The sequence below is a fragment of the Oikopleura dioica genome, chromosome 2 (genome assembly GCF_907165135.1).
Source record: "Oikopleura dioica chromosome 2, OKI2018_I68_1.0, whole genome shotgun sequence".
NCBI classification, from domain to species: domain Eukaryota; kingdom Metazoa; phylum Chordata; class Appendicularia; order Copelata; family Oikopleuridae; genus Oikopleura; species Oikopleura dioica.
In genome coordinates, this window is record NC_137292.1 from 9,581,595 (window position 1) to 9,593,855 (window position 12,261).

The 12,261-nt window shown below is 41.6% G+C and overlaps 2 protein-coding genes across 3 annotated transcripts; one reads left to right on the forward strand and one right to left on the reverse strand.

Moving 5' to 3' along the window:
• Positions 1–1,091: 1,091 nt before the first annotated feature.
• Positions 1,092–12,234, reverse strand: LOC145698865 (AP-3 complex subunit delta-1-like). Its single transcript, XM_081776093.1, has 11 exons — positions 11,949–12,234; positions 11,272–11,875; positions 11,095–11,230; positions 10,951–11,050; positions 10,660–10,908; positions 3,332–3,597; positions 3,124–3,285; positions 2,906–3,082; positions 1,763–2,862; positions 1,272–1,721; positions 1,092–1,231 (listed from the first exon to the last, which is right to left on the reverse strand). Exons 1-10 carry the CDS (start codon positions 12,215–12,217, stop codon positions 1,629–1,631), a joined length of 3,156 nt encoding a protein of 1,051 aa, XP_081632219.1. The 5' UTR covers positions 12,218–12,234; the 3' UTR covers positions 1,092–1,231; positions 1,272–1,628.
• LOC145699205 (uncharacterized) lies at positions 3,900–5,404 on the forward strand. 2 transcript variants are annotated; one of them, XM_081776469.1, is made up of 4 exons: positions 3,900–4,052; positions 4,507–4,590; positions 4,642–5,276; positions 5,318–5,404. In XM_081776469.1, exons 2-4 carry the CDS (start codon positions 4,514–4,516, stop codon positions 5,320–5,322), a joined length of 717 nt encoding a protein of 238 aa, XP_081632595.1. In that variant the 5' UTR covers positions 3,900–4,052; positions 4,507–4,513; the 3' UTR covers positions 5,323–5,404. The 2 variants fall into 2 exon arrangements, with proteins under 2 accessions (XP_081632595.1, XP_081632594.1); XM_081776468.1 differs by having other exon boundaries at positions 5,323–5,404.
• Positions 12,235–12,261: the final 27 nt, after the last annotated feature.

Here is a 12,261-nt window from a genome sequence, read left to right on the forward strand (position 1 = left end):
AGCCAGTCTTTAGTTGATTCAAAAATCATCAGATTTTGCTGTCTTACCTCGCTGAGGATGTGATCATCATCAAACTTCCATCCCTTCCTGACCATGACGTAGGCAAGTTGGTTCAGAACTTTGTCGCCAAGATGAGCAGGGAAGGAAGGACCGTCGTTTGTGATTGGTTTGAAGTTGTTGGCCCCGTTTTCTCGGAGATAGCGAGTGATGTTGTGCGAAATCGCATTTTGGAGGCTCTTCTTCAAGTGAATAAAGGGATTTGGCAGGAAGAAGCTTAGAATGTTGATGTCATGCCACTAAAAAGGGTAAATAGATGAATAGAATATATATGAGTACCGCTATTCTTCGTGTAAAAAGGTAGTGGAAAAGTTCATCAACTTCATCCACGAAAGGGCATTTTTCGCCCAAAAGGGGATCGTTCAAAGTCGGCAGCCATTGTTGGAGAAAGTCGTCGTCGATGGGCTCTTTGAACATTTGTACGGATCGCTTGAATGCAGCCAGCTGCTTTCGCAAATCCTCGAGTTGATTTTTGAAGACTTTTTTCAGTTCGTCGGGCTAAAAGGCGACTAAATTCAACGATCGCTCCATCAAGCGGAAATTACCTTTAGTAAATTATCGCTGACAATTTTCGTCATGTTGTTTCTCTTGTCGATTGAGTTTCTGTCTAATTGTTGCAGTCGGTCAACAACGCGCTGTCGAATCGAGCTACCGCCTCGCCACTGCTCAGTCAAGTTTAACGCGTCTGCCATTTCCGATATTGTATTCAATACGAGCCTTTTGTCCTCGAGCAACTAGCGAGAGAAGAATAAGGGGATGAAAGATTGATTAATTTGCATGCAGAGGAACTCATTATTCATTCAATAGAAAGAATAGGCTCGATGTATCACTCTTACTCCACCCATCAATTGGATAAACAATGAATCACTCTAGAATACATGCTGCGCGAAAGCGTCTAAACCTGGCGAACGACATCAAACTTGCACTCGGGCTGGAAGGCAAGTCTGACGCTTTTGATCATCGGTGTGGATTGAAAGTACTCGAACTTGGATTGCAACTTGTCGTATTTGACGTTTCGGAAGACCTCTTGCTGCCCGTCGGGTAGACGAACTTCCAGGTCGACCATTGAGCTGCCAAGTCTGGAAAGACTGTGAACGCGGAGAGGCGACTCGCGGTTCGACGGAGAGCTGCCATTCGGATAACCTAATGTGACGCCCGAGTCCGTAGAAAGTGCCTGAACGCAGCTTATAAAATAGTCGAAGTCCGGAAATCACCTCGAATTGAGTTGATAGACAGCTAGAGCTCCTCATAACATCTGCCAAACTCGGGGGTTTCCATTCATCCATCAAAATGAAGTCCGGTAGCGGCTGAAAACAATCTCATAAGAACAAATATAATCATGCATTTTTGTATTTATTGCACGGTACAATACTGAACTCTGATTTCTATTACTTTGATGGACATAACAAGATATTAGTTACAGTACGTTTATTGCACGGCCAGAAGAATGAATAAATGGCTTGAAGTAATTGGTGACATGAGTATTTTTGTTGAAAGATAAATGAAGAAAAAGGACGTAGATTGATAGAATCTTGATTTCGAGTACTAAAACGAAGATAGGTCGAAATTATTTAGTTCAGAATAGCAGTAATTGCAGCTTGAAGAGTAGTTGATGAATCGGAGGATTGAGTTTTAAGTGAGACATTCACCAGACCAGCGTTGATCTAAAAATATGAGTAAAATAATACTAGGAAGGTCGATTAACCTTGATCAACATCACGAATTTCTCCTGATTAGACGATAGCTGCCCGCAGATAGACGCACCATTCTGCGCTGACTGCACCAGGTAGCAACCACTAAATCGATACAGACACTCTTCCAGACTTGCCAGCTCAGTTTGGTACTGCTGCTCGACGGTGACCTCGAAGAATTTTTCGTGAATCAGATCCACGAGCTCGTCATCGCTGACTTTCCACTCGGTGAGATTGAAGAAAGGAGTGAAGATGTGTTCGAACTTGAGTTTCTTTTCTTTCGACGATTTAGATTTGGAAGAGATGGTGTAGCAAAGCTTGCCTTTGTAAACAATCTCATCGGTGCGTCTGAATGGGAAAGCAACTTCGCCCTGGCGCGGAAGATCTCGCTTTTCATCGAGGAATTCGAGCTCAGAAATGTCTCTCGATTTGTGCTTGTTTTGGACAACGAGCTCTAGGCTGTCCCGATCATTAAATTTGATTGAGACGGAAATGTCGACATTGTCAGCGACTGGCAAAAGGCCTGTAATCAGCGTTGGCTCGGAGACATGCGGAACTGCTTTAGGATTTTCTGGAACTGCGCTGCTTTCTTCGTCTGATGAGATGATTTCTTCGCTCTTGAGCTTCTTTGTTTTCTTCTTCTTTTTCGTCTTTTTCTTCTTCTGATCTACCTTTGGTGCTACTTCAACCTTTTTCTTGCTTTGAAGAAGATCAGAAACATCGATGTTGAAGCGTTTAGCATCATCGTCTTGGTCTGATTCCACGGGAGTGTCTTCTGCGCCTTCTGGCATTTCTTCGTCCATCATGATTTCCACCGCTGGAGTGTCTTCTTCAGGCTCTGAGACTTTCTCACTCGCTTTTTTCTTCGATTTCTTTGTTTTCTTTCCTTTCTTTGGCTTCTTGGTCTTTTTTGGCAAGTATTTATCGGATCCGCCGATGCCTCCAAACACAGTGTTGACATCTGATTCTGGGGAAAGAATTGTTTGATAGTCGGTCTCTGCTTCTGGCTTTTCGGACTTCGGGGATGCATCGTCGAGTTTTAAATAGTTAATATCGTTCAAGCGCATTTTTCCAAGCGGCAGTTTTTTCCCTGACGGCGAAGTTTTTCCGGAACCTATAATTGACCATTTTTTGCAGAAATTATCGCGAGAACTGACCATTATTTTCGGCATAGTAATCCTTGAATGCGTCATCAATGTCTTCCTCGGGTTCTACCTCCTCCTCAGGCTCCTCTTCCTCATCGTCACTTTGCTCGAAGATAAGTCCCTCTAAATCGAGTCCGTTTGGCAAGGGGACCTTTTTCTGCGCCTTTGGTCCAACTGGCTTTAGTTCCCCTAAGTTTTTGTAAAGTTTAACTTTCGTAGAAAATCTTTACCGTCGTGAAGTCCGTAGATTGTTTTTAAAAGAACATTATCCGATGCCAATTTCAATGTTTGAACAGCAAGGCTGGCACGTTCTTGAATCTCGATATTTGGGAAGGCCAGAAATTTGTCGAAAAGAGCGATGTGCTCCGAAATGTCGACATTTTCATCTGCTTCTGAAGATTAAGTTTCGATAAATGTTCTGTGTCGTTCGTTATGTACCTTTGAGACCATGGGACAAGATCTTGAGGGCGTTTTGGAACATGACCGAGGTGATATCAACGGATAAATGACCAAATTCCGCATTCATAATTGCCAAGAATAGATTTTTCGGATCGGTGACAAATTCCACGAACTCGCCGCAAATAACAGCAGCCGATCGAATGACATCAATGCATCCGTTCCTGCCGAAGATAGTCGAAATGGCGCCGAGGTTTTGAAGAATGTGGGACATTTGGGCGACGGAGTATTCGCGAAGAGTTCGCACACTGAATTGTTATTAACGCTTTGGGCGATTGTGGCGTTTTTAAACGCCACGTGAACTTTGGCGGACCAAATTTCCATGAATTTCCCAAAGGATTGATAAATTTTTACTTTTCTGAAAAATTCGGACATTTTTCTTCATAAAAGCCGCTTCAAAATTAAATTTTCACAACAACAACTTCTTCCAAAATCAAAAAGAAAAAGTTCGACTCGCCCAAAATAGGCTTACTCATGCGCTTTTCCCTTCAGAGAGGGAAAGGAGAGAGAGAGAGCGCGATGCGCTGAGTGGTCTCCGTTTGCCCAAGTCGCCGTTTGCCCAACTTGGGCAGACGGAGATCTTAGGCAAACGGCGATGTGAATTTTTTTTAATTGATTGATCATAAAATGATAGAAGTAAGGCGACAATTTCATTATCATCACTTAGTCTGCTGGTTGCGCTCTGATTTGCAGAAACTTTCAGGTGAAAACAAAGGTTGTCCTGTGATGTCTTTTGAACGGTTATTAACCGTGGATCCTTGACAAGACCACCACAATTTTCTTATATTGTTTTTCAATAGTTGTATCCGATTTTCGAATAAGTTCTTGAGCATAAACACATGAATAAGAGACGAAATGAAAAAACAGTATGTGAAAAAACGGCGACTTGGGCAAACGGAGACCACTCCGATGCGCTCCCTGTTTTTAGGTCTTACTTTGCTGATCATTTATGGATATTTAAGACTTATGAACAGGGGTGGATATTTTGAAATCAACCATTATGCCATTTTATTCTAGAGCAAATTTAGAACAATTTTAACGGAAGAGAATAGTTGCTGCACATAATAATATAAATAAAAATTTTATTCACTTCAGATATAGCTATATGACGAAAGACTATTTCCTTTACTTTAAACATTCCAATAAAAATATTTAAGACTGAAAATGTCAAGAATCTCCGCTGTTTCATCGCTCTACGTAACCAGCTATGGACAACGGGGTCAATGTTCGAACTGTTTTAGGTAAGATACTCAGAAAATTGGAATTTCCCTTGACTAATTGATCTAATTTAGAGCCTTTGAGTTCACAGCAATCGTGAAGGAGCGTCGTCTCTGTAAAAGCTGTGCAGAAAATTTTCATGGTCGCCAGAACAATTGGCATGAAATCAAGCAGCGAACCGATGCTACCTTCAAGTGTGCTGCCACTCCACAAAGACCATCAGAAGTTGAAGGCTGTGGTGCAGAGAATCTCACGTACCGCGAGTATATGACAGGAAGCTGCTGCGATAATGCGGCGCGACGACTTCAAGCTGATTTCGAAAATCTGATGTCCGAAGACGATCGATACCAGATTTTCAAAATCCTCGAAAAATACTACGACGATGACAAGGAAGATCTCGACGACTCGATTCATAACCTGAATGCCGCGAAAGAAGAGTCTCGAAAGGCTAAAGAAGAGAAAGACAAAGTTTGCCGAAAAATCAACAACAAGGAAAAAATAAAGGAGCGAATACTGGCCAGACTTGATGGAATTGAAAAGGAACTTGAAAATGACAAGAAAGATCTTGAAAGCAAGGAAAATCTCTTCAACGCGGCCAAAATGAATGAAGAGTTCAATGATAACCTCACGAAGGAGAAGCGGAATTCACTCAAACGGCTCGCGAAACCTCTCAATTTCCTTTCTGCAAAAGTCTTCAAGTTCGACCAAGGTAAACTCGATTATCAAAAAATATTTTCAATATAAAGGAAGATTAGATGACAATGACACTAAAGGAGAAGCGTCCAAAGCCGCTGATGTCAAAACAGAATATTTCGAAGCTTAGAATCGCTCTATTTTAAATTCTAACTTTTACTAGGGTTCCGCACGATTGGACCAAAATTTTTATTTTTAATAAAATTTGGAGATTCTACCAAAAATATGCCTGGGAATTCATTCCTGGCCTCTGTTTTTCCCGAAAATCCTCCCTTCAGCCCTTTTCAGGGCTTCAAAGTATATTTTGCCAAAGAGGCCTGCTGCACGCTGATTGGCTGGCGCTCTTCGCGGGAATATAAATCGAGTAATGCAACGAGCTGTCGCCCTGGAGTTGGCTGAGTGGTGAGCGCTTCTCTTCGCAAAGAGGAGATGGCGAGCTCGAAGCCAGCTCGAACGCACCCCCTTTTCCATGTTTGGCTTTCTAGCTTCAACATGGAAAACGCGGATGGGCCTCGAAAAAGAAAAATTCTTTTTTTGAGTTTCGAGCTCGTGCCCGTCCGCCAATCCTTTTTGAAGGACTGCGCTCACCACTCGGCCAACAACTATTTGCGGGATGGTTCAGTTTAGCGGATTTTGACTCGAAATTTCCGGAGTCAAATTTCCGGACATTCGGTGGAAAAATTAAAGAGCTATCATAGATCTTAATTTTGTCAGGAGGGAGTTTTCTTCCTCTTAGGTTTTTTTAACAAAATTTTACCTAAAAGTTTTGATCTCGGTCGGAGTTCGCCCTAAAACTGGCTGTATTCCAAGGAATGTTTCCTGTAAACATGCATATTTTATATTTATTAAAAGATCCCCCGATTTTCCGAAGTTTCAAAATCTCATTCAAAAGCTCGTCTTTAAATGAGCATATTTTGGTAAAATCAGCTTTCTATCTCAACATTTGCTTATGTATTAGAGGCCGTCAAATTGTATCTACTTTTATGTGGCCTTTTTAAATGCGAATCTTTTTAAATTGCGAGAAAGTTCAGACCCTAAACTCAATATTCTGGAAGAATCAGCATGATCGGGTAAGTGAATAAAAAATTCTAGTTGTAAAACTTTTTGAAACCATTATTGGCGTTTTTTCGGTTTTTAAATGCTCTCTAGCCCCATTCATTGGCCGAAAATTCTAACGCGGTAATTATATTCGTTGATAAAAATTGAAGCCAAAAATTTTCTCGACAAGATTTCTAGCGCTCGTAACTCGAAAACAACAAGTGATAGCAGCTTCTGTTAAATAACAAATGAAATTATGCGTTGAATTCGAACTAATGTCTTTGCGACAAAGTGATTTTCAAAATTTATTTTTATAATTCAAAATTTACTGTGGGACAATGACAGATTTTTTAAATTTTCGCGGTATGAGCGCCAGTTCGCGCTGATCTTCCTGTAGGCTTCTTCTTTTTCTCTCTTCGCGCTGAGTTTTCTGGCTTTTAAAAGCTGCCAACAGCTTTGATTTTGCTTCATGTGGCTTCAGGTCATCAAGCCATTCGTTCAGCTTGTTGAATTTGGCTCGCCCGTTTTCGTACATCTTTTCGCGGCACAGATTTTGGATTGACTTCTCGAATCCCTTGAGTGTGGCAAAGGACGATTCTTAATTTAAATTCAGATATGCTTTATTCAAAAAAGACTTACCGACTGCTCTGTTCGAACAACTTATTTTTCGATCGTCTGGCAAATCGAGATCCTTGAGAAGCCCGAAATCCTTCACGTACTTCTTCAAACTTCCACCGACAACAGCAACAGCAACAGTGTTCAGTCGCTTGATTCTTGTTGCGGAAACCTTTTGGAATCTTTCCTCAATCAATTCCACGGTTTTTTTAGACTCCTCGGATGAAGACATCAGAGCCGCCTTCTCCAAAAGACACGAATACGGCTCGTTTGAATCAACAATTGTCTTCATTCGCTGAATTACTGATTGGAACAAATCCTTCAACCCAAGGAAAGACAAGGCTTCGTTGTTCACTTTTGAGATCTTCTTGTGGAAATGATTAATGTTCGCGCAATAGTTCAGGAACAATGTTGCAGCGTCGAGCAAAACCCCATTATCTCGGCCGGAGCAAAGTTTGTGGATCTGGTGAAATTTGCTGTCCTCAAAGCTTCTTGCCATCATGTGTTTTGTCGCGTTCATAACCGTCGGGAAATGTCTCACAAGAGCGCCCGAGTTGCGACAGTCATTTCCAAAGCGCTTTCCTATTAATATAAATTAAGAAAAGTCATTTGAAGGAAAATTACCTAGATCGTGAGAGAAAATCTTTGTTCTGGTGCTTTCCATATCGTATTTGAGCAGCAGCTGTAGCGACCGGCGACCATCTTGTTGGACGTACCCAAATTTTTCTGGTTTTCCGAAGACACTCTTCACAAGTTCCAGTAAGGTGAACGCTTCTTCATTGACCTCTTTTAACGCACAACGGCTGTTCTTGTCACAATTTGCGACGCAGTGCATCGCACAAAAGAGTGATGGAGGTGCGTCCTTGTTGATTTCCCGCGTCAGTTTTTCTGCAACAACCGCGTTTGCGTTGATTTGAGCTGACTGCTGATCTGACATAAGGAGATCAATCTTCTCGCCGATTATTCGTCCCAAACCGGTTTTGTTGACGATCCCAATCATTTGGTCGGCGATTATCTGACTTGTACCTCCGATCGCAAGCTCGGTCCCGATGAGATGAAGCTTGCCAGACTCGTTTATGAGCCCGACTGAAATCGTTTTTGATGCATCCAACATGGCTGCTCCGTCACTCGCGAGGTGGAATCGTTTGCCCTTGAGAATGACGTCTTTGGTGTGCTCTTCGTTCAAATACTTTAATGAATCTCGAAGTCGCTCAAACCAGTCAGGAGATGGAACTCTTTTTTCTTCGCCAAGAAGCTCGGGATAATACTTCGCTGTCGTTTTGAAGAAGTTGTGGATGCTGCTTGCGGTTTCTCCTTTTATCAGCATCTCCAGCGATAAGTTGATAAATTTGGGGCTCCAGGTTTTGTTATCTCCACCTTTACCGTAATTTGGGAGCCATGCGCTACGTAGAAAAATATCGTTTATTCCTCCAACTGCAATTCGTTTTTTCTCATCATTTTCGTTCTCAATTTCTTCTGCTCCTACGACTTCTACCATTTCTATGGCTTTTCCAGCTTCTTCATCCTCATCTGATCCCGGCAGCCATTCTTCCTCTTGCTCACTTGAATCTTCAAGAAAAGCTTCATTCATCAAGCTTTCATTCGCCTCATTCTCTTCGTTGATTTCAGTCGCCTGCAAAACTTGCGACAGCCCAGTTGAACGCTTACCAAGTTCTTTTGCATCGAAATGAATGGAATCTTCCTTGCAAAAAAACTCATTGTCGTCACGAAACCAGCGTTCAAGATCTCGCCGAACCTGATTCTTCTTCTTCGCAAGTTTCATCCCCTTTATGCAGTTGTCAAAGACACACTCAGGTTTCGCCGTGATAATATCTACGAAATTTTAAGCAAAGATCGGCGTATAAAACTTATACCTTCAAGATAAGGAATAATCACTCGAGTAAATCCCGAAGAATTTCCGGAATTCTTTTCTGCAATCTTACGCCATTCTTCTGGATTCTCTAGAAGCGCGGAGATATTCTCTTGAGTAAGGCCCAAAAATCGAAATTTTTGCTCGTTGGCTGGACGATGAGTGGCGCACGGATGAATTTGACGAAACTACTCTTCGAAAAAGAAAACATATTCTTCCGACAAAAATACGAATAAAGATATCCGAATGATTCGAATTTACGAATGAGATTTCAATTTCCAAAGAGTAAGAGAAAAAAAGAGATCTAGAAAAGCGGAAGTCTTGAAATCTAGAAAAGATTTGATTCTCGAAAGAATGGAGAGTCTAGAAATTATTGAATACTTATTGTTTCGGAAACTTTCGTCTGAGAAACTTATGGCAGAATCTTTTGGTAGACTGATTCTAGAGGTAGATTGCTTATGCATGTCACGGCCCTTAAATTCAAAAATCATGGAAAAGGGCTGAGACGGCCCGAAGTGGAAAAACTGTGGAAAAAATTGCGATTATCACGCTCAGTACAATTTATATGCTTTTAACGACTTTTGAGGGCCAGAATTTCGGGTTAAAATGTTCGTAAAGGGGGAGTGTGATTCAACAAAATGATCCTCAGAATACCGGGAATCTAAACATGCCATAAAGAGACCTGTGATTAAGAGTTGAAAAAACAGGGGAAAATCCCTTAATTTCAAAAACCAAGGAGCGAGGGAAGGAGGGGAATCGGCCATTCGGGCCGTCAAGCTCAATTAAAATTCAAGGCGAGGCAAAGGAATTATAACGACGGGCGGTTGAAAAAATTTTGTACGGGCATGGGCGCCCGCCGAAGACGAAAAACTTTTTCGTTGATTTCAAATTATCCAGCCCTGCGAAAAAGGCAAAGGAATTGAAAGCTGCGCAAGTTTCAAAAGTTCAAAATCGAAAACTCCCAAAGTGTATGGAACCGAAACGGCGAAAAACGCACTGGGATTATCTTCTGGACGACGTGAAGTGGATAGCCACGGAATTAACTGGCAAAAGCAAAATGACGCGGCTTTTAGAAGTTATTCGCAAGTGGGGGAATTCTTTAGGCGCGCTTTCTGAGTATCGCAATATTCTAATGACCATGAAAAACGAGGAAAAGAAGCTCAATCTTCGGCCTCTAACGCCAGACACAGCGGATGATAGATGTTTCGATCAGACGAATCACAAATCAAAAATCGAGCTATTGGAAGAAGACGCTAAAACTCTCCTGCACATGATTTGCGATTTGGACAAGCTTTACCCGGACGTAAAAGTCAAAAGATCGGAACTTCCCAAAATTGCAGAAAAAGACCTTCGCGAAAAAGCAGCGAATCCAAGAACTTCAAATAATCAAAAACATCGAGCACAACTTTCGCTTTGACATTGAACTAGCCCAGTACCAGCAACCGCTGATTTTTTTCATTGAAATCGAGTCCTGAGAATGTCTTCCATATCAGCCAATCAGAGCGCACCTCCTCAATTTTCACAAAGTGATAAATAGCGGATAATTTTAAATGGACAGCACACAAAAACCTTGATTTTTTTTGCTCTTTTTTCAATAGATTTGTGATTTTTAGAATTGTTTTTATCTACTGTGTTAAAGAAAAGTTTGTGCTGCCACTAGAAGTATGAAAAACCGAGAGAAATCGGCGACTCTGATGATGAATCGGAATTTAACTATCATCATTTTTTTCGCCGTATTCGAAAACCTAAACTTTATAAAGAGTCTATTCTTAATACAATATGGATCTGGATTTTGAAAAATAAGGTCCTCCAATCGTGCGGAACCCTAACTTTTACTGCCATAGATACCAAATATAAAAAATTGGAAAGCGCTTACCGGACTGTAATTTCCAGCAATTGCGTGGCAATCTTCGGTCCATAAGACACCTTTGATTCAATCTTCGTCAGGTCCAGAAGCACATTCAAATACCACTCGAAATTCTTGATAAAAACGAATCCCTGCTGGCTGCACATGTCGATCATCTTCGAAACTAGCTCATCTCGGTAGATTGTATTTTCAGTCTTTCGTACGTGGTCGAGTAGTTTCGCTGTAATGTCCATTATCGTTGATTTCGTGACCATTTTACTAAATAAGCTTGGTACAGAAATAGTCAGAAAAGTCAAAAACCTGATGAGGTCTAAAGCTCGAAGCCGAATGCTTTCATCTTTGTCGTCAAGACACGCAAGAATTATGTCCTTGTGTTGGCTTACAATCTTCGGGTGCGATTCTGAAGGATAATATTCAATAAGGCTCTTTATTTTCTGCTTTTACCAAGAATCCGAGTCATTGAAAGAAGCCCAAGATACTTCAAATTCTGATCATTATCTTCAATAAGAATTCTAAGCTTATCCACGCAGAGTTGTATCAACGCTTCATTGTCATTTCCAGCAGGAGCGTATGTCTTCGCCTGGAAAAATAAATAACACTTATTTGACAGCGCGACTGTACCTGAATCAATGTATTGATGCATTCGTATAGCAAGCTCATTGCGCTGGTATTATTAATTAGCGTCTTCAAATTCTCTTCAATCTTCTTGCCCAGTCTTGGTTCGTGGGGAATCAAGCATCCGAATAATTTGATAATTTTAATGAGCACCCAATTATTCGAACTCTTGGTCATCAATCGCATTAAAATCGGGCTCAAGAGCAGGTAGTTCTTTGGATTCTTCCTTGCAAGCTCGCAAATGACATTTACAGCGGCAGATTGCACTCCTGGGTCCTTGTCTTCTAGCTTTTCTTTGAGACGAGGCATGGCAGCGCGCATCGCTTCTGGGTAGTGGTAGAACAGTTTGTAAGTTATTAATGTAGCGCGTTTTCGAACATGAGGTCGGGTAGATGACATCAGCGAAATGACATCATCGGTCAAGTCTCGGGCAAGATCAGGCGTCATGAAACAGGATAGACCGCCGAGAGCAGCGCTAGCTTCGAATTCGGAACCTTTGAGGATGTCCTTCTTGATCAAATTCGTTGAGAGCATGAGAACATCGGTCTCAGCGTTGAATGATTGAGAGGCAGCCCAGTAGCCCAAGCGCTTTTCGGTCAACTTTTTCGTGGTTTTCATTCGTCAAAAACACGTCCTAACTATCATCTAAGTAAATTCAGTAATGAACCAGTTCCTTAGTCGAGGACATAACTTCAATAATATTAAAACTCGCCCAGCCCATCTCATATCCTAGCATGTGAAGGAAGCAGAGCTTCGAAATCGCCACCGATTTCACATCTAATTTCGGGTTCTTCAGCTCCTCCCTAATTTCCTCGACTGCTTCCAAAATGTACTCGCGTTCGTGACCTTTTGCGTTTCGAACTCCTCGGACGAGGTCTTGGAGGGTCTTGTCGAAAATGCGGTCGATGCCGGTTTTCACCTTCGACCCAACTTTTTTCATTGCCACATCCATTCCGAGTCTGAACAGCTCAAACTTTTTTTCAATTAAAGATCAGT

Bases quoted from the DNA above. Each gene is read 5' to 3' on its own strand.
- LOC145699205 (XM_081776468.1), top strand. From the start codon at position 4,514: ATGTCAAGAATCTCCGCTGTTTCATCGCTCTACGTAACCAGCTATGGA. The intron at 4,591-4,641 runs GTAAGATACTCA...GATCTAATTTAG, and splicing joins CAATGTTCGAACTGTTTTAG to AGCCTTTGAGTTCACAGCAA. The intron at 5,277-5,322 runs GTAAACTCGATT...AAGGAAGATTAG, and splicing joins AGTCTTCAAGTTCGACCAAG to ATGACAATGACACTAAAGGA.
- LOC145698865 (XM_081776093.1), bottom strand. From the start codon at position 12,217: ATGGATGTGGCAATGAAAAAAGTTGGGTCGAAGGTGAAAACCGGCATC. The intron at 10,909-10,950 runs GTTTTTGACTTT...AAGCTTATTTAG, and splicing joins CGAGCTTTAGACCTCATCAG to TAAAATGGTCACGAAATCAA. The intron at 3,083-3,123 runs GTAAAGATTTTC...ACAAAAACTTAG, and splicing joins AATCTACGGACTTCACGACG to GGGAACTAAAGCCAGTTGGA.